Source organism: Lynx canadensis, chromosome D2 (assembly GCF_007474595.2).
Source record: "Lynx canadensis isolate LIC74 chromosome D2, mLynCan4.pri.v2, whole genome shotgun sequence".
Classification (NCBI taxonomy): Eukaryota; Metazoa; Chordata; class Mammalia; order Carnivora; family Felidae; genus Lynx; species Lynx canadensis.
In genome coordinates this window covers 41,273,434-41,299,680 of record NC_044313.2, presented here as the reverse complement: position 1 = coordinate 41,299,680, position 26,247 = coordinate 41,273,434, and the positions used below count along the sequence as shown (strand labels likewise).

The 26,247-nt window shown below is 37.6% G+C and overlaps 1 protein-coding gene across 5 annotated transcripts in view; it reads left to right on the top strand.

Moving 5' to 3' along the window:
• The window catches only part of MAPK8 (mitogen-activated protein kinase 8), a 102,483-nt gene that overhangs the window by 57,382 nt on the left and 18,854 nt on the right, over positions 1 to 26,247 (top strand). For all 5 annotated transcript variants that reach the window (XM_030335623.2, XM_030335622.1, XM_030335619.1 and 2 more), the window contains 5 exons: positions 958 to 1,128; positions 4,547 to 4,676; positions 10,525 to 10,583; positions 10,673 to 10,811; positions 24,899 to 25,064. In XM_030335623.2, the coding sequence (XP_030191483.1) occupies positions 1,007 to 1,128; positions 4,547 to 4,676; positions 10,525 to 10,583; positions 10,673 to 10,811; positions 24,899 to 25,064 (616 nt within the window). In that variant the 5' untranslated portion in view covers positions 958 to 1,006. The remainder of the gene's footprint in view (positions 1 to 957; positions 1,129 to 4,546; positions 4,677 to 10,524; positions 10,584 to 10,672; positions 10,812 to 24,898; positions 25,065 to 26,247) is intronic.

The window sequence follows — 26,247 nt, the reverse complement described above, 5'->3', positions numbered from 1 at the left end:
ACTGGTTTCTAGTCTTATTGTGGGATGTGGGGAGTAGGTTGGAGCTGTCTTGCATGCATTTTGCAATAGGCCACTTCTGTCTAGAATGAGTAATAGGTATGTCAATAAATACAGCTCAAACAAGTAGAAAAAGACTTCCTTGGCTTATAATCAGGCATGTGGCAAAGAACTGTGGTCAGAACTTAGGTTATGCTTCTGAGGCCCCACAATTCAGAACAGTATATTGCTTTATTTCATATCCTAATATACTAAATGCTTTTCTCTATATATTTTCTCATTTTTAACTTTGTTATCTTTTTATTTTATTGTATAGTTTCTACCCTTCTTCTCATCCTTTCAACCATTCTAACAACATATGCATTACACCCTGGGTGTTGCTGTTGGGGGTCAGGGGCATGGTGACAGCACTGTACTGTGTTTGTTAGGTAGGGGTGATACATGCTAACCAGCTTACTTGCCTGCCAGTTGGTTGTTTCTTCCATGTCACATTAAATGAGTTTGCAAATTATGATAGTATCAATTTCTCACAAAAATTAAGTTTTCAATAATCTATAATAAATACATAAAATGACTGGTTTTAAATTTTAAACTATGGAAGTGACCTTAAAAGCATGTTTAGTTATAATTATTTGCTTTTGCTAAAATGTTTTTACAGTTTTCCAATAAGTTAAGACATGTATGCATATTAATACTAGTGACTTACAGTGAAGAAATTGTTTACCCTTGTAAAAGGTTTTGTTTTGTTTTTAACTATCAATCCTCTCCTTAAGTATGGCAGATGCTAACCAAGTTCTGAGGTATTTTTTCTTTCTATTTGTGTTTTAATATATTTTAATGAAGTAGCTCTTTTACCGTGCTGTAGCAGTCTGTGTTACTATCAGTGAACAGAGTGAAGACTCGAATTTTAAGATTAAATACATTCATTTTGTTAACATCACATTTTGTTCCATTTTGCAGCTTCTCGGTGAATATTTGGATGAAGCCATTAAATTAATTGTTTGCCATCATGAGCAGAAGCAAGCGTGACAGCAATTTTTATAGTGTAGAGATTGGAGATTCTACATTTACAGTTTTGAAACGATATCAGAATTTAAAACCTATAGGCTCAGGAGCTCAAGGAATAGTATGGTAAGTTTTACTTCCAAAAATTAGGCAGAGAATCATTAACTGCTATCTTTTCTCCTCTTGTAATATAGATACCTTGGTAAATACTTCATTTGCTTCAAAAAAGTTAAAATAAAACTATGTTATTTAAATTAAAGCTATAACATGGTAATAATTTTGTTCTGGGTTGATGTTCTTTATTATTCATTAAACGCAACTTTATAAATCAGCACTGTCATCTTTAAGTATAAATTATGATTAAATACATAGTCATAAGCCATGTAAAGACGAATAATCTATATCAGGAAAGAATAAGTGGCATGCTTGTTAATTCCATGTATACATCTATTCCCATAGCTACTTTAATAAGAAGCTTCACTTAATCATCATTTTCACACTACAGTGAAACTCTGGAATTTCAGAAATCTTATTTTATACTGGGGAATGAAGTGAGCTCATTTTTCATTGTATGTTTCAAAAACTCATATGTATCTTTAAAACTGATTTACAAGCTAATTTCTGCAGTGGGCGTAGGCTTTATAGATCAACATAATTCTTAATAAACTGAAATGTAGAATACTTTTTGGGACAGTTCTGCTAATGATTTTAGATCACTAAGTTAGCATAATCTAGTGCTTTGGGGAATTCTTAGCCTCGCTCTAGCGTAATTATATCTTTATTACCTTTTCTTGACCAGATTTGTCTCAGAATCTATTAAAAATCATTAAGTGTTTATGACCCTGCAGGTCTCCCCCAGGTTCCAGAAAAACACTTGCACATGTACCTAAAGAGACTATTCTTTGCAACACTGTTTATAATAACAAAAATTGTTAATAGCAGTGAGTCTATCCATGAGAATAAAAAATTGTGATATATTCATACAGTAAAATACTATACAATATTTAGGATGAACTGGAGCTGTGTTTCAACAAAGACAGTCTCAGAGTTGTAGTGTTGTTGAGTTTAAAAGGAAGATGCGGAATACATATACCTTATAATACCATTTATATATAGTTGAAAATATACAAAATAGTACCATATATTTATGGATGTATATGTATGTAGAAAGCTATAAAAACATTAATAACACCAAGTTCTTCAGAATAATGTCTATTTCCAAAAATAGAGACAAAGAAAGGGGACTTTATCTGTGAATTTATTAAAAATTCAGAGCAATTATGGTAAAATGCCAAAATCTCTCACATTTCTGTAATAGTAACAGTAGCATTTATTCTCTTTTTTGTACTCTCGAAATAATTTATAATACGAAAAATTACAGAATTTGGGTAACTTTTTTTTTCATTTTTAGTATTTTGGGTAACTTTAAAAAGTAGTATTGGCTGGCTGGTTGTCATTTTAACCAACCACATTTAACGAACCACAAATTCATTGTAAAGAAAATAATGTGGTATAGTCAATACAGGAAGGATTCTGAAAGCCAGCTCATGGTTCAGATTCTAGCTTTATGATGTACTAACTTTGTGATTCATGGCAAATTAATATTGCTAAGCCTGTTTTCTCACCTGATTTACATTATTGTGAGGAATATGGTATTTATATACATACATACACACATATATATATACATACATACACATATATATATGTAATACATGAACATATATATAAAAGTATATATATAAATGTTTTTTCTGTACCTTCACTTATCCTCAGGTAAGTACATTTTGAAATTTGTGTACCAGAATTAAAAAAAAAAAAAAAAAAAACTGCTTTGGAAGGGACCTCAAGCCATCTTAAACCAGCCTCTGTTTTGTCCTAAGGAATAAGTGTCTTCAAATATTTTGCTTATTCTTTCACAAAAGATTATTATGAAATAGACAGATATTAAGCTAAAAAGTTTTTAAACTCACTGTGTGTGTTTGCTTACTATCACTGTCAACTGAAGAAATTAATTTTTTTAAGGCATTATTTTGGACCCCAGTGATAGATGGTAAGATTCATTGGGATCTGGATTGATCTCTAATTTGTACACATTTAAGTATCAACAATTAGAAATCTAACTTCCTTGGATGCAAAATAGTACAACCTACTCAGATACTTTTGAACCTCTATAGTTTAAAATGTTACTTTGATTTAACACAAAAAATTAATAGGAATGAATTTAATGGTTAAAAGTAAAACATACTTTATCTGAAACAGTCAAAACTTTTAATCATCTTTAATGACCCCTTATGTTTGTGGGTGTTGTTTTTTAATTTGGGGAGAACATATACACAAATATGGTATTTTCTAACTAAAGAGTATAATATTTATGTCTGTTTTGCTATGTGTATGCATAGGTACATATATAGGAAATAAGTTATGTCCTATATATTATGTGTAGATGCGTCCATTTATGCCAAAGTGCTCATTTCTTAATACATATTTTTTCAGTACATTTGATACAGTGAGGTTGGATGAGAGAATAATTTTAGTCAGTGGTGTGCTAACTTTCCAAATATATAAACAGAAGTCTTCAAGTATGTTAGGTAGTCCAGTATGAAAAGCATAACCTCATGTCTTAGTCTTTTGGTCTCCGCTTTGCTTTTAACTTTCTGTCTAACCTTGGGCAAATTACTTATTAACCTCTGGTGAATAAGTGGTGAATTCAAATGATTTTAAAAGTTTCTTTCAATCATAACATTCTATAATTTTAGGATAATTTACCTTATTTGTGCTTTACTGTCTCTGGTGTGTCATTTGTAAAACATGATGTTTAGTCAGTATCATATGGTAAAGATATGAAGAGTAATGAGTATGGTGTTGCTGTATGTCACAGAATTATGTGTTTCAGTAACAGTTATGAAGCATCTTCTAATGTCCTGAAATCTAGCATTCATATCTCTAGGCTTGATTTTTTTAATTCCCTTCTCCAAAACAAATTTTAAATACTTTTACATTGTAAAATAACCCTTTGTATAGCTCTGTATGTATGTTCCTTCCTCTTTCTGTATTCATTTTGTTGTGTCCAAAGAAGTTGGAAGTGATCTACTTATGTCGAATTCTTCAGAAAGTATTTTGGGTAGAATTTATGACCACACGTATTCTTTAATCCTGTCTGCCCTTGGTGTAGGTGCAAAGTGAAGGATTCATCAGGCTTTAAGCTATGTATTGGGCCTGAATACTCATTAAACATTTATGCATTGAGTGCCCATTGTATGCTAGGGAAATCTTGGAGGACGCCCAACTAACAGTACAGTTTCTGCCTTCACAGTCCATTGTCTCTTTGAATCCATTAGCGTTTTAAGAAGCAGTTAACAATGCTGTACATTGTTGGAATATGCTGTAATAGGTAGAGAAGAAACATGTTGCCTATCAAACACTGGAAATTGATACAGTTGCATTTATCTTTGGAGAGAGTAAGGAATCTACATGAATGTTTCATAAATTCAGTTTTGTAGATTTTAAAGCTTTGTTGTTGTTTTTGAATTTCTTGTTACAGTGCAGCTTATGATGCCATTCTTGAAAGAAATGTTGCAATCAAGAAGCTGAGCCGGCCGTTTCAGAATCAGACTCATGCTAAACGGGCTTACAGAGAGCTAGTTCTAATGAAATGTGTTAATCACAAAAATGTAAGTGAACATTTGAGAAAATGTTGTAAGTATAGATGAAATCAAGATTTGTTCATGAATACATAACCAACAAAACTTTTAAAAATATTAGGTGCTTTAAATGCTCTTCCAATTTGAAACATTATCTAAAAGGGATATATGTCTGCAGTGTGAATTTTTCTCAATTTTATTAAATTATATCAAAAGAAAGACAGCTGATGAAATTTAGATTGTGTAGTTTTTTATTTTTCAAAAGGAGTTTTAAAAGAGGTAGGTGTTTTAGAAGAACTTGATTTAGACTTGATCTCTTCTTCTACTTTTTGTTTTCTGGCAGGCTGACATTTCAGAAAACTGTAGCCTTAGCACAGAGGTGAAATTGTTCCCATTTTACTTTGACAATAGTTATTTTATTTAATATTGGATATAAAATAGAAATCATTTCTCCCTACCCCACTCCTGGTTTTTTAAGTGATGCTGATACTCACTGGTGACTTTAAGTTGAAGATAGTCAGTGATTTTATGAAGCAGTTTAGCAGAAACTGCAAAAGATACTTAAATGAAATTAGGAAAGCATTCCTAATTCTTTTTCCTAATGATTATAAAGACTTAAGCATATAACTTTCATTCATTTTGAGAATTGTTAACACTTTGTAAAACTTACTTTCAGCATACTTTCATGATTACTTTAATGGAATGATTTTTATAAGCCAAGAGGAAATAAACTAGGAGTAAGTTATGCAAGGGACGGTTTTATGAAGTACTAAACCAAAAGCATCTGACTGGAGATGTTTTGTGGTATATTTGTCTAAAGGAGTTTATAAAATACAGTAAGCTCCATGCTTTCTGATTGCAGATAACACAGTTTACCACACTTTGAGAACTAACTGTGCAAGTTTCTGTGTACTGGAGTTACTAGTCACTGTCGGGGAAGGATGAGGCTCCTGATTTGGGGGAGCTTATTACAGTGTTATTTTGAAGACAAATAACAGAGAGTGAAATACCGAATATGATAAAGCGGTAGAGGTTTGATTGTCATATCATGGTGGGTGGAAAATAAGTGCTGAGATTTCAGGGGAGAGAAGATTGCAGTGAGCTTTCATGAAATGGGAATGCTTTGGGGAAGGGTGACCCTAGACTAATGCTTAAAAATGGGGTAAAAATTGGATTGTTAAAGAAAAAGGGCCTCCCAGAGAAAAAGAACAGCGTTTAAAAAGAGATACAGTTTAAAGTCCGTCAGTGACAGCGAAGAAGTTGTGTCACCATTCTTGTTTAGGTGGGAGCCAGCCATGTTGCTTGTCTGGGTTTTGCTGGTGGTCTTTCCCTCTCAGATGGAGCTGCTTATGCCTCTTGTAGCCTGTTTCATGGCAATGATGGTGGTGATATTGCCTTAGTTTTGCACTGGGGACATGGCCAATAACTCCCTATTTCCTGAGCCAACCAACTGCAAAAATAGATGGTTCCATCGACTAAATGGAGGGCATGGATCGCTTGTTTCACATAGTTAACCCTCTGCTGGGGGTGGCAAGATCCACGCAGGCAATACCCTTGGCACCTAGAAGAGTGCTGACTGACGTAGAGTAGATGCTCCTAACATATTTGTTCAGAGAATGAATATAAAACTAAATACAATTGACCCTTGAGCAAAGTGGGCATTAAGGATGCTGACCCTCTGTGTAGTTGAGATGTACATATAACTTTCAACAACCCCAAACTTAACTGCTAATAGCCTACTATTGACTGGAAACCTTACCAATAATATAAATAGTCGATTAACACATATTTTGTGCATCGCATGTATTGTATTCCTTTATTTTTTTAATTTTGAGAGAGAGCACAAGTTGGGGAGGGGCACAGGGAGAGAGAGAGAGGAGAGAGAGAGAAAATCCCAAGCAGGCTCTGCACTGTTAGTGTGGAACCTGATGCAGGGCTTAAACTCGTGAACCACGAGATCATGACCTGAGCTGAAACCAAGAGGCGGACAATCAACTGACTGAGCCCCCCAGCCACTCCTACATGTATTGTATTCTTAAAGTAAGCTAGAAAAGAAATGTTATGAAAATCATAAGGAAAATTTTTACGCAGTACTGTACTGTATTGAAAAAAAATCCATGTGTAAGTGAACCCTCCTAGTTTGAACCCATGTTGTTCAAGGGTCACTATGTATAGGGAAACCAGGAATGATGGAATTTTTACATTCCTGATGGATGGATGTTTTTGTAATGTCTTGCCTTTTCAGCAGTTTCATGCTCTACACAGATTAATCTCTTCATTGGTCTAAACATGTTTTTTCCCACCCTCCTTTTTTTGTGGTAAAATACACATAGTATAAAACTATCTTAACCGTTTTAAACATACAGTTCAGTGGTACTAAGTGCATTCATATCGTTGTGCATTTGTTACTATTTCCATAGATGCTTTTGTATGTCCACTTGGTCACTTATCTCTGAACACACTGGTGTGTCACCTAGCACACAGTACTTCATGTCTGATCGAATCCTTCAAGAGGAACTGAGGCTTGTCGTCTCCTCTTAACCGTGGACATTGTAATCCTGTTTGGAAGTCAGGTCACCGTTTGGTTCACATTGTCTTAGCAAGTTATTCTTTGTCACAAGCCTGCTAATAGGTCACATCTTTCCCACCTTTCACTTTCTTTTTTTCTTTATAAAGATTTTAATTTAAAGTACTGTCTATACCCAACATGGCACTTGAACTTATTAAAACCTTGAAATCAAGAGTTGCAAGAGCCAGCCAGGTGCCCCCCCATCGTTCACTTTCTTTTTACTTTTTGCTTTTGGAGATTAAGTATATAGTACTTTCTGTTTCTCCCTAGAATTTCACATGAAATCTGGTTTCTGTTCCCAGACTGTTGGGGGTTGCTTTTTCCTTTGTTCTGACTTTTCACTTGCTGGCTTCACTTATCAATTTTGCTCAGGATGCCTTCATAATAGCTGCATTACTTCATTAGTGACCTTTGTTTATATAGCAGAAATTGTGTGTGTAACTAAAAAATTATCCATCTCTCCTGAATTCGTCATCTCATTCACATGCGTATTATGATTGGAGACATTTTCAAAATGCGTTTTTGAAATCTCCGTATAGGTACTTGGTCACATTTCTGACCTGCTGCTGTTCTTTGTTGTCGTTGTTTTATTCAGAGAAGAAAGTACAGTTTCTCGGGGAATTTTTACCTGCTCCTAGTAAGTGTTACTTCTTTCACATACTTCTGTATCACCCACTTAATCAGCACTTGACTTTTGTTTGCTGTCCAGTCTATGATTGATATAATTTCCCTTCTGTTCTTTTTTGAAGGAAAAAAAAGGGCCACTGTCTGCCTTAATCTTTTATAGCACCTTTATTGAGATACAATTCACATGCTGTACAGTTCATTTAATGTGTGTAATTAAGTGGTTATTAGTGTATTCACTGATGTATATGACTACAGGCAGTTCTAGAACGTTTTCATCACCTCAGAAAGAATCTCCGTATTGTGTAGCTGTCACGTTCCTATCTCCCATCCACCTTAGCTCTAAGCAACTACTGATCTCTTGTTTTTATATGCTTTTCATCTTTAACACTTCTCTTGTACTATAGGATTTCTCAGATAAGAACAGTTTTACTATTTCTACAAGTCTGTAGATGTGCAGTTCATCTAATTAGGAGCCAGGAATTCATTCATTTAGAGCAGCTAGATGCATTCTTATTATCACTTTCCCTATCTCGAACAGATTTGTTAGACCTTTTCTGATCTGAAAATTATGTTTCTGAATTTATTCACTGAACAAATATTTGAATGCCTCTTATAAGCAAAGCTTCGTACTTAGATGAATGACATAAATTCCTCCCTCATGTAGTTTGTCTAGAAAAATATTCCCATTCCTAAGTGTATTTGTCAATAAACATTTTAAAAATGTGTGTCAGTTATCTCCCTGTGCTAGGGCTGTAAGAGGGAATAATTCTTTCCAACAAGGATCCTGGTGTGATTGGGATGAGGCTGTCATGAAAATGAGTCTATACTACAGTGTGTTAAATGCCATATTAACACATAAGACATTGTGGGAACAAGGTAAAGAGAATATTCAGCAACCCATCAAGGACTAGATAGAGGTTGTTAGACTCTACAAAAGACATCAATTTTGAAAGGAACAGAATTCAGTAGGTAAATATGACAGGTACAGGGAAGAGTATCTTTAAAGGCATTGAGAGTTTTTAAATATATCATTGTTTAAACTAATTTAGTATGACTAAAGTATCAAATTTAATAGAGGGCTTAGCAGGAGACAAAGTGGGTTGATATTCTGTCATGGAAGGCTCTGAATATACTTCCTGCAAGGGAGTTTGGGAAATTTTTTTGCTGGTAGTAAGTTTTTGAAGAGGTGAGTAATACGATCAGGTCTTTCTTTCACCATATGATAGGCAGTAAAATGGTAGCTGGATTTGTAGAAAACCGTTGTTAGGGAACCTAATGTTAGAAGTAATTACAGCATGAACAGTCTAGATGAGATGTCAGAATCCTTTACCTGTATGGTAGCGCAGGGAATTGGAAAGAAGAGATTGAAGTTCAGACTGACAGTGGAATGGAATAGTATTCTTTTCAACATTTATTATGGTGCAAATACTGAAAACGGAGTCAAAAATTACTCTGAGCCGCCTTTGTAAAAGAGAAGGCACTCTGGAAAAGTAAAGGGTTTGGGTAGGAATGCTAATGAGTTCAATTTTGTATTCTTTAGACTTTCATGTGACATGGCAATGTGTATTTGAGACTTCTAAATTAAGCAGGGCCTTTTAATGTATATTTGGAAACTGTCCAACATAGAGATGTTTAGAGAAAAAGACATATATTGCCCCCAGGGAAAGGGTGCAGATGGAGAAAAGGATTAAAGACAGAATGGTGGGAAAGAGGGCATGTCTGTGGATGAACCAGAGAATGGACTGGGAATGAAGAAAACTGGGAAAGTTCAGTATTATGAAAAACTGAGGGCGATGGGGGAGTTAGATAAGAGCTGATGGAAGGTATTTAAAATTTGCTCACAAATTGGGGCACCTGGGTGGTTCAGTTGGTCCGACTTCGGCTCGGGTCGTGATCTCGCAGTTCCTGAGTTCGAGCCCCACGTGGGCTTTGTGCTGACAGCTCAAAGCAGCTGCTCCACCAACCTAGAGCCTGCTTCAGATTCTGTGTCTCCCTCTCTCTCTGGTCCTCCCTTACTCATGCTCTCTCTTTCTCTCTCTCTTTCAAAAATGACTAAATGTTAAAAAAATTTTTTTTAATTTGCTCACAAATTATGTAGATGATTGTATAATATACATCCTTGATAATTGAGTATTCATAAACGGAATGGATATGTGGAGCTCTTGTGTTGGTACAATTTTAAGAGCATTTTTAGGTTCACGGCAAAATTGAGAGGAAGGTACAGAGATTTCCCATATACTCTCTGCCCCCACACATGCATAGCCTCCCTCATTATTCATATCCCCCACCAGACTGGCGCATTCACTATAATCAGTGAACCTACAGTAATGTGTCCTTATTACACAGAGTCCATAGTTTACATTAGGGTTGTCTTTTGTATTGTACATTCTGTGGATTTGGACTAATGTGTAATGGCATAATACCTACCATTATAGTATCATGCAGAGTATTTTTCACTCCCCTAAAGATCCTGTGTGGTCTGGTTTTCTCCCTACCCCCAATCCCTGGCCATAAAGTTGTGTTAGGTAAAATAGAAGAGATTACTTGGGCTTAGAACATAAGATTTTAATCTTATACCATTGGTAGATTTTTTTTTTAACCCATGTATTTGCAGTTCCTAAATGAAAGTATTATTAAGCAGCAGTGGTGTCTAATTTTTTTGTCTCTCTGCTTTTGCCACAGATAATTGGCCTTTTGAATGTTTTCACACCACAGAAATCCCTAGAAGAATTTCAAGATGTGTAAGTGTGATAATTAAAAGTTTACATTCATACATTATTCTTAGATTGTTGCTGTGCACTTTAGCTGTCATCTTTTCTCACCCATGAAGTTACATAGTCATGGAGCTCATGGATGCAAATCTTTGCCAAGTGATTCAGATGGAACTAGATCATGAAAGAATGTCCTACCTTCTCTATCAGATGCTGTGTGGAATCAAGCACCTTCACTCTGCTGGAATTATTCATCGGGTTAGTAGAAAAAATTATCATCATGTTCTTTTTTTAATTATTGAGGTGAAATTCATGTAGCATAAAATTAACCATCTTTTAAAGGGTTCAATTCATTGACAGTACATTCACAACATTGTGCAACCACCACCAATGTAATATTTCAAAATATTTTCATTGCCCCAAAAGAAAACCTCATACCTGTAAAGCAGTCAGATCCTCTCTCCGTCTCTCCCTCCCACCCCTCAGCCTCTGGCCTCATACCAATCTGCTTTCTGTGGATTTATCTCTTCTGGGTATTTCATATTAAGTGGAATCATATAATATGTGACCTTTGTCTTCTTTAACTTAGTGTAATGTTGTCAATCTCGTTCATTTTGTGGCATGTATCAATAGTTCATTCCTTTTTATGACTGAATAATATTGCAGTGTATGCATTTACTACATTTTATTTATCCATTCATCCATTAATAGACATTTGGGTTATTTTTACCTTTTAGCTTTTGTGGATAGTGCTGCTATGAACATTCATGTACAAGTATTTGTCTGAGTTCCTGTTTTCAATTATTTTGGGTATCTTCCTAGGATTGGATCATATGGTAATTGTTTTTTTAACTTTTAGAAGAACTGCCAAACTGTTTTCAATAGTGGCTATACCATTTTACATTCCTAGCAGCAACATTCCGAGTAGTGAATGTTCCTAGCAGTGAACATTCTGATTTGTCCAAATCTTTGCCAGTACTTAATTGACTTTTATTCCAACCATCCTAGTGAGTACAAAGTGATATCTCCATGTGATTTGCCTTTTCCTAATGACTAAAGATGTTGAATGTTTTCATAAGCTTGTTGGTCATTTGTATATCTTCATGGGAGAAATGTCTATTCAGGTCCTTTGCCCATATTTTGATGGGGTTATCTTTTCATTGTTGAGTTACAGAAGTTCTTTATATATTCTGGATCCTAGATACTAGACCCTTATCATATATGTGATTTGTAAATATTTTCTCCCATTTTGTATATTTTCACTTTCTTGATATCCTTTGATGTACAGAAGTTTTTTAATTTTCATGAAATTCAAGTATCAGAGTTATGTGGAACTGCTGTAAGGACAGAAACCTAGACCAATGGAATAGGACTAAGAGTCCAGAAATAAAATCACATATCTACTGCCAACTGATTTTCAACAAGGGTGCAAAAGGCCAGTTGGGAAACAATAAGTCTCTAATAAATGATGCTGGGACAACTGGATTTCCACAAGCAAAAAAATGGCTTTGGACCTTTTCTCACATCGTACACAAAAATTAACTCAAAATGGGTCAGTAACCTGAACATAAGAGCTAAAACTATAAAATTCTTAGAAGAAAATGCAAAAATAAAGGTAATTATTTGACAATGAATTCTTATAGAGGATACCAAAAGCACAATCAGCCAAAGAAAAAACTAATTTTGTAGTAAGTTTTGAAATGGGGAAGTGTGAGTCCTTTTAAATATTGTTTTGACTCTTCAGGACCCCTTGTGATTCCATCTGAATTTGATTATCAGCTTTTCCATTTCTGCAGAAAAGCCATTGGAAGTTTATTTATTTATTTTTTTAGGTTTATTTATTTATTTTTGAGATGGGGGTGGGCAGAGAGAGAGAATCCCAGGCAGGCCTGGCACTGACAGCGCAGGGGCTTAAACTCATGAGCTGAAGTCAGATGCTTAACCAACTGAGCCACCCAGGCACCCCAAGCCATTGCAGTTCTAATAAAGATTTCATTCATTGGGGGTACCTGGGTGGCTCAGTTGGTGAAGCTCCCAACTCTTGATTTTGACTCAGCCCTTGACTCCAGGGTCATGGGATTGAGCCCCACATAGGGCTCTTTGTTGACAGCAGGGAGCCTCCTTGGAATTTTCTCCTTCCCTCTCTGTCTCTGCCCTCCCCTGCTTGCTCGTGTGCATGCACACATTCTCTCTCTCTCTCAAAATAAAAAAAAATAAACTTAAAAACAGAGATTTCATTCATTGAATCTGTAGATTGCTTCGGTAGTTTTGCCATCTTAACTATATCTAGTATTTCAGTTCATGGATGCTGAATGTGTATCTTTCCATTTACTTAGGTTGTATTAGTCTGCTTGGGCTGCCATAACAAAATACCACAGACTCAGCAGCTTAAACAGCAGCTATGAAATTGCCCTCTGAGCTCTGCTTTTTCTTTATTCCCTAAACTTTTATATGTTGTGTTTTCATTTTCATTCATCTCTAAGTATTTTCTAATTTCCCTTGTGAATTGTTCTTTGCCCCATTGGCTGTTTGAGAGTATGCTGTTTAATTTCCACAAATTTGTGAATTTTCCAGTTTTCCTTTTTCTTGATTTCTGGCTTCATTCCATGGTGGTCAGAGAAGATACACTGTATGATTTCAGTCTTTTAAAATTTATTGAGAATTGTTCTGTCACCTAACATGTAGTCTGTTCTGGAGATTGTTGCATGTGCAGTGTTTTTGGAGGGAGTATCCCATATATGTCTGTTACATCTAGTGGGTTTATAGTGTTGTTCACATTCTTTATTTCCTTATCTTCTGCATAGTTGTTTGTACATTAATGAAAGTAGGTATAGATATCTTCAACTGTTATTGTATAACTATCTGTTTCTCCCTTCAATCATGTCCATTTGTGCCTATATTTTGGAGCTTTGTTGTTTATAATTGCTGTCTCTTCTTGAGGGATTGATGTTTCTGTTAAAATTTATTGTCCTCCATTGCCCCTTGTAACAGTTTTTGTTTTTAAGTTTTATTTTTATTTAAGTAATCTCTCCACCCAACGTGGGGCTTGAACTCACAACTCTGAGATCAGGAGTTGCATGCTTTTGCTACTGAGCCAGCCAGGCACCCCCCCCCCCGCCCCCCGCCCCACCTTGTAACAGTTTTGACTAATAGTCTATTTTGTCTGATACTAGGTTAGCTATTCCACCTCTCTTTTGGTTTCTGTTGGCTTGAAATATCTTTTTCCGTTCTTCCACTTTGTGCCTTTGAATCTAAAGTGAGTCTCCTTTAGAGTCTCTTAATAGGATCAATTTTCTTGTATCCCTTCTGCTGTTCTCTGGTTTTTACTTGGAGAGTTTAATCTATCTACATGCAATGCAATTATTGATAAGGAAGAATTCACTTCTGCCACCATGCTGTTTTCTCTATTTCGTATCTCTTTGTTTCTCAATCCTTCCATTGCTGCTTTTTTTGTGTTTAATTGCTTTTTTAGTAGTGTGCCATTTGATTCTTTACTCATTTCCTTTTCCTTGTCATCTTCAGTCATTTTCTTAAAGGTTACCATTGGGATTGCAAATTTAGTCTCTTCAATTTATAACAGAATCTATTTTAGATTATTACCACCTTACCCTCAATAGCATACAATAGCATACAAAAACTCTACTCCTATATACAGTCTGTTCTTCCCCCATTATGTTGTAGTTGTCACAAATTACATATTTATACACTGTGCCCAATAAGATAGATATGTTATTATTGTTCAGTGCATTTGCCTTTTAAATCATATGTGGGGTGGGGGTGAATAGGAGTTAGAAACACAAAACACAGTAATACTGACCTTTGTTATTTACCTATGTAACGACTTTTACCAGTATTCTTTATTTCTTCTTACAGCTTCAGTTTACTATTTAGTGTCCTTTTATTTCTACCTGAAAGACTCCCTTTAGCATTTCTTATAGGGCAGGTGTAACTAACAACAAACTGCCATAGCTGTATCTCAGAGTGTCTTAAGTTTCTCCTTTACTTTTGAAGGACAGTTTTGCTAGATACAGAGTTTTTGTTTGGATTTTTTTTTCTTTTAGCAGTTTAAATGTGTCTTTTCACTGCCTTTTGGCACCTGTGATTGCTTTTGAGAAATCAGTTGTTAATACCATTGAGGATCTCTTATAAGTGACAAGTTGCTTCCCTCTTGACTCGTAAGATTCTCATTTTGTCTTTGGCTTTCAACGGTTTGATTATAATATGTCTCAGTGACGATCTCTTTGCTTTTATCCTTGGAGTTTATTGAGCAGCTTGGATGTGTAGATTTATGACTTTCATTAAATTTGGATGTTTTCACTCATTTTTTTCAATTTTTTTTCTACCCCCTTTTCTTTTTCCTCTTATTTGAAACTTCTATTATGTGTATGTTGTATTCTTGAATATATGCCACATCTTGTTTTCTTCAACTTCAGTGTTTTGTCACAGGCAGAATAGGTTATTCAATTGTCTTGCAGTGTTTTTGAGAAATGCCCCCTGTCTAGCCCAAGACAAGAGTCCCACACTGAGAATGCGGGCAGCCAAGAAGATGGGTAGGACAGGACTAGTAAAAACACCACACTCTTGCCTATTGTTTTTTAAGTTGCCTTTGTCTCAGTTCTATGTTTACTTGGTTGTTGTGAACATTTGACTGTTTTCCAGATTTCTGAAAAAGTATTCTGATCCATTTTGCTCTGCTTTTTGGCGTTTCTGTGAAGCAGTCTACTCTTCCATTTTTGCTGACATCACTGTCTTTAATCATATTTTGGGGCGTTGTACTTCACGGGTTTATATGGAGTGGAATAAGCTTAGTTTTGCTTTGAAATGAGGCAGTATATAAATATCCTGCTATCATTACCAATGATATAAAACTGAGTATTCATCAGAGTTGTTTCTCAGATGTTCAGAAATATTATATATTTTTGTAATCTGTTTTTAACTGATTTATTGACATGTAATTCCCATACCGTATAATAATTATTTACTATACTCAAAGGTTGCACAACCGTCACCACAATCTAATTTTGGAACATTTTCACCCCACTTAAAGAAATCCTGCACCTGTTAGCCTTCCATTTCTGTTATTCCCTGTTCCCTTTGCCCCCAGCCCCACACAACTACAAACCTACTTTCTGTTTCCATATATATGCCTGTTCTGGACATCTCTTACAAGTGGAATTGTATATAATATGATCTTCTGTGTCTGGCTTCTGTTCCCTAGAGTAATGTTCTCAAGGTTCATCCCTCTATGTGTTATGTATCAGTACTTATTCCTTTTATTGCCAAACAATAGTTCACTTTATGGATATATACCACATTTTGTTTATCCATTCATCACTTGAGGGACATTTGGGTTGTTAGCCGTTTTTTGGTTATCGTGAGCAATGCTGACATGAACTTGTGGACGTGTGTTTTTTGTATTTTAGTTTTAATTCTAGCTTATTCTTGGAAAAGTATAGCATTTAATTTGAGAGAAATTTCTTGAAAAGTAATTCATTGGAATTCTGTCTTTTCTCTGAGCTACCTTGTGTCAAATAATCTAACTCAAAATGAAAACAGATTTGTTCTCAGATTAACTATTTTCAGACCGTTATGTATGTGACATATTTAGGCTTATCCTTAATTATCGTTCTGACTGAATTGCTTTGTATATTGCATATGCAACTGCTATAATATTATGTCTGATGCCATCTTTAAGCAACACAGGAGATAATCTCTTTCAATGGGAAGGTGTGTTATCTTCCTCATCCCATATTCCTATTCTGTGAGAGGCAAATGAGTTCAACTTCTGGGTTTTGTTTCTGCTTGTTTCTTTTGCCCTGTGGACCAGGATAGTAATGTGCCACCATGGAAATGAATTTGATTTTAGTGAAGTAAAATCTCCCAAATAGAATATTTTCAGATTAATGGGGGTAACAGAAATCACAGACCACATGACAGAAGATAGGAAACAAAAGACATAGCAAGAAACATAAAAAGGGAACATTAAATTACGGAAGACCAATAGGTAACATAATAGATAAAGGGAATTAACCCCTTAATGAACAAAGTTCAGGTTTTGACACACAAAACTACCAACAACAACTGTGTGTTTCTGTAATGCAAACAATTGTAACTAGCTTCCAAAGGCTAAAAGCAAAGGCATTGGCAAAGATGTACTGGGAAAATGAAACATGAAAACAAGGATAACTCTATTTAGTCAGGTAAATTGAATATCGTGGAGCCAGGGGGAAAGCATTTCTCAGTGACTTTGTAAGGATAAAGGGTGTAATTCACTTATTTAGTAACTGTCAAGAACTTTATACATGAAGTGGAGTTACAATACACAGAGTTTAAACTGTGGAAAATAGAAGAATTATGCAAACACAATGGTATTGGGATACTTCTTAAAAAATTTTTGTTTAATGTTTATTTTTGAGAGAAAGAATAAGAGAGCGAGAACAGGGGAGGGGCAGAGAGAGAGGGAGACACAGAATCTGAAGCAGGCTCCAGGCTCTCAGCTATCACAGACACAGACACAGACACAGACCCCGACCCCGACGCGGGGCTGGAACCCACAAACTACAAGATCATGACCCGAGCCAAAGTTGGACACTTCACCAAACTGAGCCACCCGAGCACCCCAGTATTGGGATATTTTAACATACTCCCTTAGTGTGGATAGATAAAGTGGTAAAAATAAGTACAAGTGTAGAAAATTTACATAATAAGTTTGAGCTAATAAGAGACATACTGTGAAGAAGTCTGTGCCTTTATCTTAGGTCAGGTTACGTGGGAAACAAATCTCTAGGACAGATAACACATGTAAGAAGTTTGTTGGGGATTCCCCTAGGGATCAGCATCTTTGAGGGAGTAAAGGAAGTAAAACTGGACAGAGGGAGAAATTGAATTGGATGCAGTCACTCCAGAGGCCTCAGCTGTTGACTTAACTGGACTTTTGCTCTGGGGAGCCGCATGCCATTGGAGAAGTGGCTCTCTGTGGCTGAAGGCAGTTCTGGAGAGAGTTGCTGCAAACTCGGCACCCAACGCTGGCAGCAGCTAGAAGAATGAGTGCCTCAGTCCTGAATCAGGAATCAGAACAGCCACCAGAGGACCCACTGTAGGACACCTCTGGTGCCTCTTGTTCCCATTTCCTTCATACAGTAGGTTCTGGAGACTCTTCCTCCAGGATTTTATTTGATGTCTGTTCCTTGAGGAAGTTATGAGAAGTTTCATGGGATAAACTACAGCACCCTCTCCTATAGCTGGTCTTGAGGCCACAACTGATGCTCATCTCTCTGCTCTGCTACTAATTTTAAATACCCTTCACCCTGGGGCGCCTGGGTAGCTCAGTCGGTTGAGTGTCCGACTTCAGCTCAGTTCATGATCTCAGAGTTCGTGGGTTTGAGCCTCGCATCAGGCTCTGTGCTGACAACTGGAGCCTGAAGCCTGTTTCAGATTCTGTATCTCCCTTTCTGTGTGCCCCTCCCCTGCTCACGCTCTGTCTCGCTCGCTCTCTTTTTCAAAAATAAATAGCCATTAAAACAATTTTTAAATACCCTTCACCCCAACCTGATCTAAAATCGCTTGCTTGGTAAAATAATCTGAACTTTCATCTCTTAGGGCTTCAGTACAAGGCAGGGGGAGGAATGGGGTTCCTTCCACATAGTCAAGAGACCCAAGCTTCACCATCTGCATAGTTGCCAGTCATTGTGTCCAGCGAAGAGAAAGCCAAGTGGTTGTACTGGCTTTTCTAGCTTTGGCCTGGAAGTGACACACATCACCTCTGTCCTGAGCCCATTGGCAGAACTAGTCACGAGGACCTGCTTAATTATGAGGGACAGGGAAATGTGGAGAGGCAGAGCTCGACATGGTGGTGAGCATTAGTTTCTGCCGTACACTACCCTTCAGGCTGTCGAACACTTCTTTGCCCCCTTTATGCCACACATAGTACACTCACCCCTTGCTTAGGGGAGATAACCCAGAGTCCTAGTCTATCAAGACATTTATTTCCCAAGTGATACATGGTAATCTCTACTTCAGATCAAGACATTGTTCCTTTTAGTCCAGAAGCTAAAATGATCAAATTATCTGACCACTCCTGTTTACTCTCCCTGCCCCCATCCCCTAGATATGATGGTCACACCAGGCCAGGGTAACCATAGTAAACAATCCCATTGGGGAAACTGAAAAACTCAGACACTGATTATTTGTAATTTGGAATTCTGTTGGGCAGGCATTGTGAATGTCACTTCCCTTGGGGATGAGGAATATTCCTTGGTTAGTTCCGCAAGGAACACTTTGTACACTGTTCTCTGTGGTACCTGCCTCTACTATGTGAAGAGTCCTTCTTTTCCACTATCCTTTTAAATATATCTGAAGTGTTTATTAGAAAATGTGTTTGGGAGGCACCGGGATGGCTCTGTTGGTTGAGCATCTGACTCTCGATTTCAGCTCAGGTCGTGATCTCACATTCATGGTTTCAAGCCCCACATTGGGCTCCTCACTAACAGCACAGAGCCTACTTGGGATTCTCTCCCTCCCCCTCTCCCCTGCATGCCGTCTCTTTCTCTCTCTCAGAGTAAATAAATAAACTAAAAAAAAAAAATCTGTTCTCCTTGGGGGCTGTTCAGCCTTCTCAGCTTACTCTCTGTAAAAAATTGGGGAGCCCAAGTGTCATTTTAAGGCAGCCCTTCTCAACCTGGACCTTGTTGATGTTTTGGATGAAGAATTCTTTCATTTGAGGAGCTGTCCTGCACCTTGTAGAATGTTTAGCAGCATTCCTGGCCTCTACCCACTAGATCCCACCAGTACTTCCCAGTTACGACAACCAAAACTGTCTCTAGACATGGCCAAATATCCCTTGAGGGCAAAATTGCCCTGAATTGAGAGCTACTGTTTTAAAGCCAGAAGAGTCACAGGCTAATGGAGGTGTTTTTGTTTTTGTTTTTAAGTTTATTTATTTATATTTGAGAGAGAGAGAAGGACAGAGGGAGGGAAAGAGAAAATCCCACATAGCCTGTACACTGTCATTGTGGAGCCTGACATGGGGCTTGAACCCACGACATGTGAGACCATGACCTGAGATGAAATTGGGTGCTTAACTGACTGAACCACCCAGGCGCTCCTGGGCTCTTTGACAATACAACTCTCTCAGAAACTTAAGAGGCTTCTTGTTTTTAATTACAGTTCTTTTCACAGCACTGTTGTTAGTCACTGGTTCTGCATTCTTGGATTTAATGTCTACCTTTAAGTTTTCAGGCTTCTGTTGACAAGTCTGAGGCATTTTCATCAAGTTTTTGAAAGATCTTACTGGTCTTTTTCCCTCCAGGGTTTTCAGAATTATTACGTGGAAATGATGCATGAAAAACAAATCCAAGGTATTGGTGGCATAAGACAACGTTTATTGCTTGTTCAGGGGTCTGCAGGGTTGGCCGTGTGGCACTGCTTCAGATCCCAGGTTTGTTCCACCTTCACGTTTCAGCATCCAGGCTGAAAGGGTGCCTCCTTGGGGCACATCCCTTCCTCCTGGTGAAAGATGGAGGAGCAAGAGCCAAGCTAAATCAAGCATATTTAAAACTTCTTTTCGGGGCGCCTGGGTGGCTCAGTTGGTTAAGCATGACTGTTGATTTTGGCTCAGGTCATGATCTCACAGTTCACGAGTTCAAGCCTTGCGTCGGGCTCTGTGCTGGTAGTGTGGAGCCTGCTTGGGATTCTCTCTTTCTCCCTCCCTCTCTCTGACCCTCCCATGCTTGTGTGCGTGCGCGCGCTCTCTCTCTCTCTCTCTCTTAAAATAAACTTTTTTTAAAAATATAGAGAACTTTTCAGATTTGGTGTACAACATATTCCCTCACATTCCATTGCCTAAAACAAGTCATCTGACTTTGGCTCATTAGTAAGGTGGAGGAGCACAGATGGTCCCTTCCTCATGGGGGCTCCACCTAATTTTTCCACTTTACTGTGGTGTGAAAAGTACGGTGTGAAACCGTGCTTTGAATTTGATCCTTTCCCAGGTTAGCGATAATGTGGTGCAGCACTCTGTCACAGTGCCGCGGCTCCCGCCACCACGCCGTCACAGGGTGAACGGCTGCTGCACGTAGCAAGCTTTCCCTACGCATACAGCCATTCTGGTTTTCACTTTCAGGACACCACCAATAAATCACATGAGCTGTTCGACACTTGACTGTAAAACAGGCTTTGCGTTAGATGATTTGCCCAGCCGTAGGCTAATGTAAGCGTTCTGAGCATGTTTAAGGTAGGGTAGCCTTAAGCTCTAATGTTCAGTAGGTTAGATATATTAAATGCATTTTCATCTTACGATATTTTCAAGTTAGGAGGTTTTATCGGGACATAATACCACTGTGAAGTCAAGGAAAATGTATATATTGGGTTGGGAGGGGGAGAGAGTTACTGGACAATCTGCCATTTTTTAAGGGTTCAGTAGCATTTAGCTTTTCTAGAATGGCAAGGTCCTGAAAATCTAGACTCCGGGTCCCTTTCATTTTTGCTTTTAAAGTGGCCAGTTCTTTCAAATGCGGCCAATGGCCATCAACACACATTTTGAAGGTTTTGCTTCCCAATCTCTTCTAGAGCAGGGGTCAGCAAACTTTTTCTGTAAAGACTTGAGAATCTTTTAGCCTTTGCAGATGATAGAGTCTCTCTCACAGCTATTTAGCTCTAACACAAAACAGCTAATAACACAAAAGCAGCTGTATATAGTAGGTAATTGAATGAAGAGAACTGTGTTCTAATAAAACTTTCTTCACAAAAATAGGCCTTAATTTGTTAACCCTTGTTCTAGAGCTTCAGGTTCAGTATACAAGTGCTGTGCCTTCCAAGTTACTGCAAGTGACAGGATCATGAAATGTATTGCTATATATAATCTGGATCACCTTTCCAACCTCTGATATTAATTTCGCTGCTGCCTGCTGCTCAATCTGCTAAGCCAAGATTCTGTGTCTATAATAGTAACACCCCACTTCTAGTACTAATTTCAGTGTTAAAATAGACTAGTGTAAAAGAAAAACATTGTGTGTTTCCTTTGCTTTTACACTATTGCTGTACTACTTCTGACGCCAAATGTGTGGTAGTTTTTCCCACACCAAACACTTCTCAGATTTTCTGGACACCAGCTGGGTATCTGATAATTTAACTCAATCCTGATACTTCCTACCTGGAGATAGCATCAGATCTAACAGGTTAAGGGATCTGGCCCAGAAGTACCCACTGTTCTGATGCCAGTCACAAACCCAGCTTGTTACCTGTGCTTCTGAACTACTGCTATAATTCAGAGGTTTATAAGACCCCTTCCTTGGGTTCAATTAATTTGCTAGAGTGGCTCACAGAACTCAGGGAACTCACCAGTTTATTACAAAGGACATAACTCAGAAACAGCCAGATAGAGAGATGTACTGGGCAAGATTTATTCTCCCAGCACCTCCACATGTTCACCAGCCTGCAAGTTCTCCTTACCAGTCCTTTTTTTTTTTTTTTTATGGAGGCTGCATTACATGTTATGATTGATTAAATCATTAGCCTTTGATGTTGAATTTGGTCTTTAGCCTTCTTCTCCCTGGTGATCTGAGTGGGAAATGCTGAGAGTTCTGACCCTCTAATCATTTTGTTGTTGCCCCTGGCAACCAGCCCCCCATCTTTGGAACTTAACAAAAGTCACCTCCTTAACATAAACTCTGGTTTGGTTGAATGGGACTTCTTAGGAATAACAAAAAGTAGTTCTTTGACTTTTAGTGCTCTTTTAGGTAATGCAAGGGTTTTAGGAGCTCTGTGCCAGTAATTGGGACAGAGACCAAATAGATATTCCTTATTTCAAATTGCAGTGGTACAACTAGGCTATGTCATGGTAACAAATAAACCCTGAATTCTCAGGAGCTTAACACAGCTAAGGTTTATGGCCCATACTACATATCCAGTGCAGGTCATGGTGGGGTAAGGACATAGGTGCTCAGCAAGCTCGCTTGACAGAGGGTCCACTATCTGGGAGGTACTAATCACCAGAGCCGAGGAAGAGACAACAGGGTGTCGTGCAGTGGCCCTTCTGTTCTTTTTTTTTTTCTTTTTTTTTTTTTTAACGTTTATTTATTTTTGAGACAGAGAGAGACAGAGCATGAACGGGGGAGGGTCAGAGAGAGGGAGACACAGAATCTGAAGCAGACTCCAGGCTCTGAGCTGTCAGCACAGAGCCCGATGCGGGGCTTGAACTCACAGACCACGAAATCATGACCTGAGCCGAAGTCAGCCGCTTAACCAACTGAGCCACCCAGGCGCTCCTGGCCCTTGTGTCCTTTGCTCCCACTCACAGCCCATTGACTAGAGCTCATCATGGTTAGGGCTTGTCTGTGAGGAGGCTGAAAAATACTGTGGAGAAGCTGGATTATTAGATTAATCCTACTTCCTCTGCCACAAATTTATGCAAATTTAGTTCTTCTCATGGATAGTTAGCAGTGTTACATCTGTGGAAAGCTGTAAGTTGATACAAGGATGAATTTCAGGTAATAGTCTTTGAAGCATTTTCTTGACAAAACATATTTGTAAAAAAATTATATTTTGCTCTTAATCTTTCCAAAATAAAGTATTTAAGGTTGGCATCTTATTTCTAGGCTAGAGTGTAGTAGTGTAAAGAGCCATTAATCATTAACCATCACAGTAGACACTGAAGTAGTTTCAGTTTTGCAATATGCAATTCTTGAACAGGCTGTATTTGCTGAGATAATCTGTTTTGTAAATAGTACGACATTATATGTACAAAATAGCTGTAATGAAAACTTTCATTTTATATTTCATTAAGCCTGTTGATATCTTTTTTCAATTTGACAAAGCCCTTGGAGTACATATCTTCTAAACCCATTCATGATCGCCTATCAAAATATGCTAAAGACAACATACATGATTTTCTGGATATAGGTGTTACAAAAGTGTAAACAGTGTCTTAAAGGCCAGCTTTTTTCTTTTGTATTAATCGTTGATATTCAACGTTACATACTGCATGTCTGTACCCATAATGGAATGTGTTTGTGGGCAGATACATTGAGTTTGCTTTCTTTGGTTTCTTGGTTCATAATAAGATTCATCAGAGCTAACAGACAAAGTGTGTTGGACTTGAAAGTCATGAGTGTTTATGCTGCTGCTGCCTTCCTTTTAATGATCATAGCATAGAATTCCTTAAGGTTGGGCAGGTAGAAAATTCTTCACAAGGACCTTATTTGGTAGCATCAACTGCTAGTATTTTATGGATTAGTGGCACCAAGACAATGGTGTCCTACTTCTATGGGCAGACAACAATTTTATGAACACATTTGTGTGATTTAAAGTGGGAAGCCAGTGATGGAAACACTGGTAATGATCATTTCAGTCCATGGGACGCCTGGGTGGCTCAGTTGGTTGAGCCTCTGACTTCAGCTCAGATCACGATCTCTGGGTTCTTGGGTTCAAGCCCTGCTTTGGGCTCTGTGTGAACAGCTCAGAGCCTGCAGCCTGCTTCGGATTCTGTGTCTCCCTCTTTCTCTGCCCCCTCTACCACTTGTTCTCTCTCTCTCTCTCTCTCTCTGTCTCTCAAAAACAAATTAAAAAAAAACATTAAAAAAAATTTTTTTAAGCTGAAAAAAACTGATAATGACTTTAAAAAAAGATCATTTCAGTCCTTTACAAATGAAAGTCTGCCAATTTGGTTTTTTTTTTTTTAATTTTTTTTAAAGTTTATTTATTTACTTTGACAAAGAGAGCAAGTGGGGTAGGGGCAGAGAGGAAAGAGAGAATCCCAAGCAGGGTGGGCACTATAGGCACAGAGCCCAGTGTGGGACTTGAACCCATGAATTGTGAGATCATGACCTGAGCCAAAACCAAGAGTCAGACACTTAACTGACTGAGCCACCAAAGCATGCTGAAAATCTGCCAATTTGAAAGGTCTTGGATTGTCAATAGAATGGCCCGTTGACTTATCTATATAAAGCTCATTGTGACTTTAAAATGAGATTTTTAAAAATCTGGTAATTTAGTATACAAATGAGTATAAATGCTTACCTTAACTATTCTCTTTATTTTACTGTAACAGTTCTTACGTGAGCTTTAAAATACCTTTCAAAATTGCTTTTATTGCACTTGATTGAAAATTTCTAGCTAATCATAATTTCCATTGCTAATTTCTGTAATAAGTATGTATTCATAAGTGAAAAATGCCATCAAGCTAATGTCTTACAATTACCTGTTACAAGGAATCTGAGCAGTGATACGGATTGTAATGAGATAAATTATAACAATTACCATGAATTATTTTACAACTGATCTAACAATTTGTGAACTGTAAAATGTTTGTATATATCACAACAGCCATTTTTTATTTTTGTATTTTGAAGGACTTAAAGCCCAGTAATATAGTGGTAAAATCAGACTGCACTTTGAAGATTCTTGACTTTGGACTGGCCAGGACTGCAGGAACTAGTTTCATGATGACGCCTTACGTAGTGACTCGCTACTACAGAGCACCTGAGGTCATCCTAGGGATGGGCTACAAAGAAAACGGTCAGCAAACACTATTTACTCAAAATACTGTTACTGGCTTTTGTTTATCAGATTTATTATGTAAATATTTAAGCTGGAAGTGCATAGAGTTAAATGTACCACTGAGGTGTTTATCAGGAGTTTGAAAGTAACTATAAATTTTGTCATAAATGTTTGGAAAAACTTGGGGCCCCTGTTTATTTAAATAGAAGTACATAACAGTCAACACTACAGTTGGATAAAGAGTTTGTTGCTATTGCCCCTGAAACAATATATGCCATTTGTTTGCCTGTAACTTGAAAATGAGCATTTCTTTTTTTAAATTTTTTAATGTTTATTCTTGAGAGAGAGAGACAGAGAGAGAGAGAGAGACAGACAGAGCATAAGCGAGGGAGGGGCAGAGAGAGAGGGAGACACAGAATCCGAAGCAGGCTCCAGGCCCCACGCTGTCAGCACAGAGCCTGATGCGGGGCTTGAACTCACAAAATGTGAGATCATGATCTGAGCTGAAGTCGGACGCTTAAACCAAGTCACCCAGGCGCCCAGAAAATGAGCATTTCTAACAGGGACTTAGGAAGTATGTGGTAGATTGACAGTTTGTTTTTAGTAATAATCCTACTTTGCATTGGTGATATTTGAACATATTTCCAATCCCATGAAACTAAGGTTCTAGCACTTAGTGTAAACTGTAAGAGCTACATTGAGGCCATTCTGCAAAGCTGATGGATAATTAATTAAGGTGGTCTTTGGGGAAAAACAGTGTTTCATCAAAGCCTGTATCCTGCCTTAAAGAAATAGCATTATTGTATATGGGTATATTCAATTATATATTTCTTTTTTTTTTTTTTTTTTTTAATTTTTTTTTTCAACGTTTATTTATTTTTGGGACAGAGAGAGACAGAGCATGAACGGGGGAGGGGCAGAGAGAGAAGGAGACACAGAATCGGAAACAGGCTCCAGGCTCTGAGCCATCAGCCCAGAGCCCGACGCGGGGCTCGAACTCACGGACCGCGAGATCGTGACCTGGCTGAAGTCGGACGCTTAACCGACTGCGCCACCCAGGCGCCCCTCAATTATATATTTCAACAGTAGAATCAAGATTGAAAATTATCAGGCATGTAGTTCATGCATTTTTAGAAATTTTATACATATATGTACATATATAGAATTTAAGAAGTTTTGTTGGGGGCTCCTGGGTGGCTCA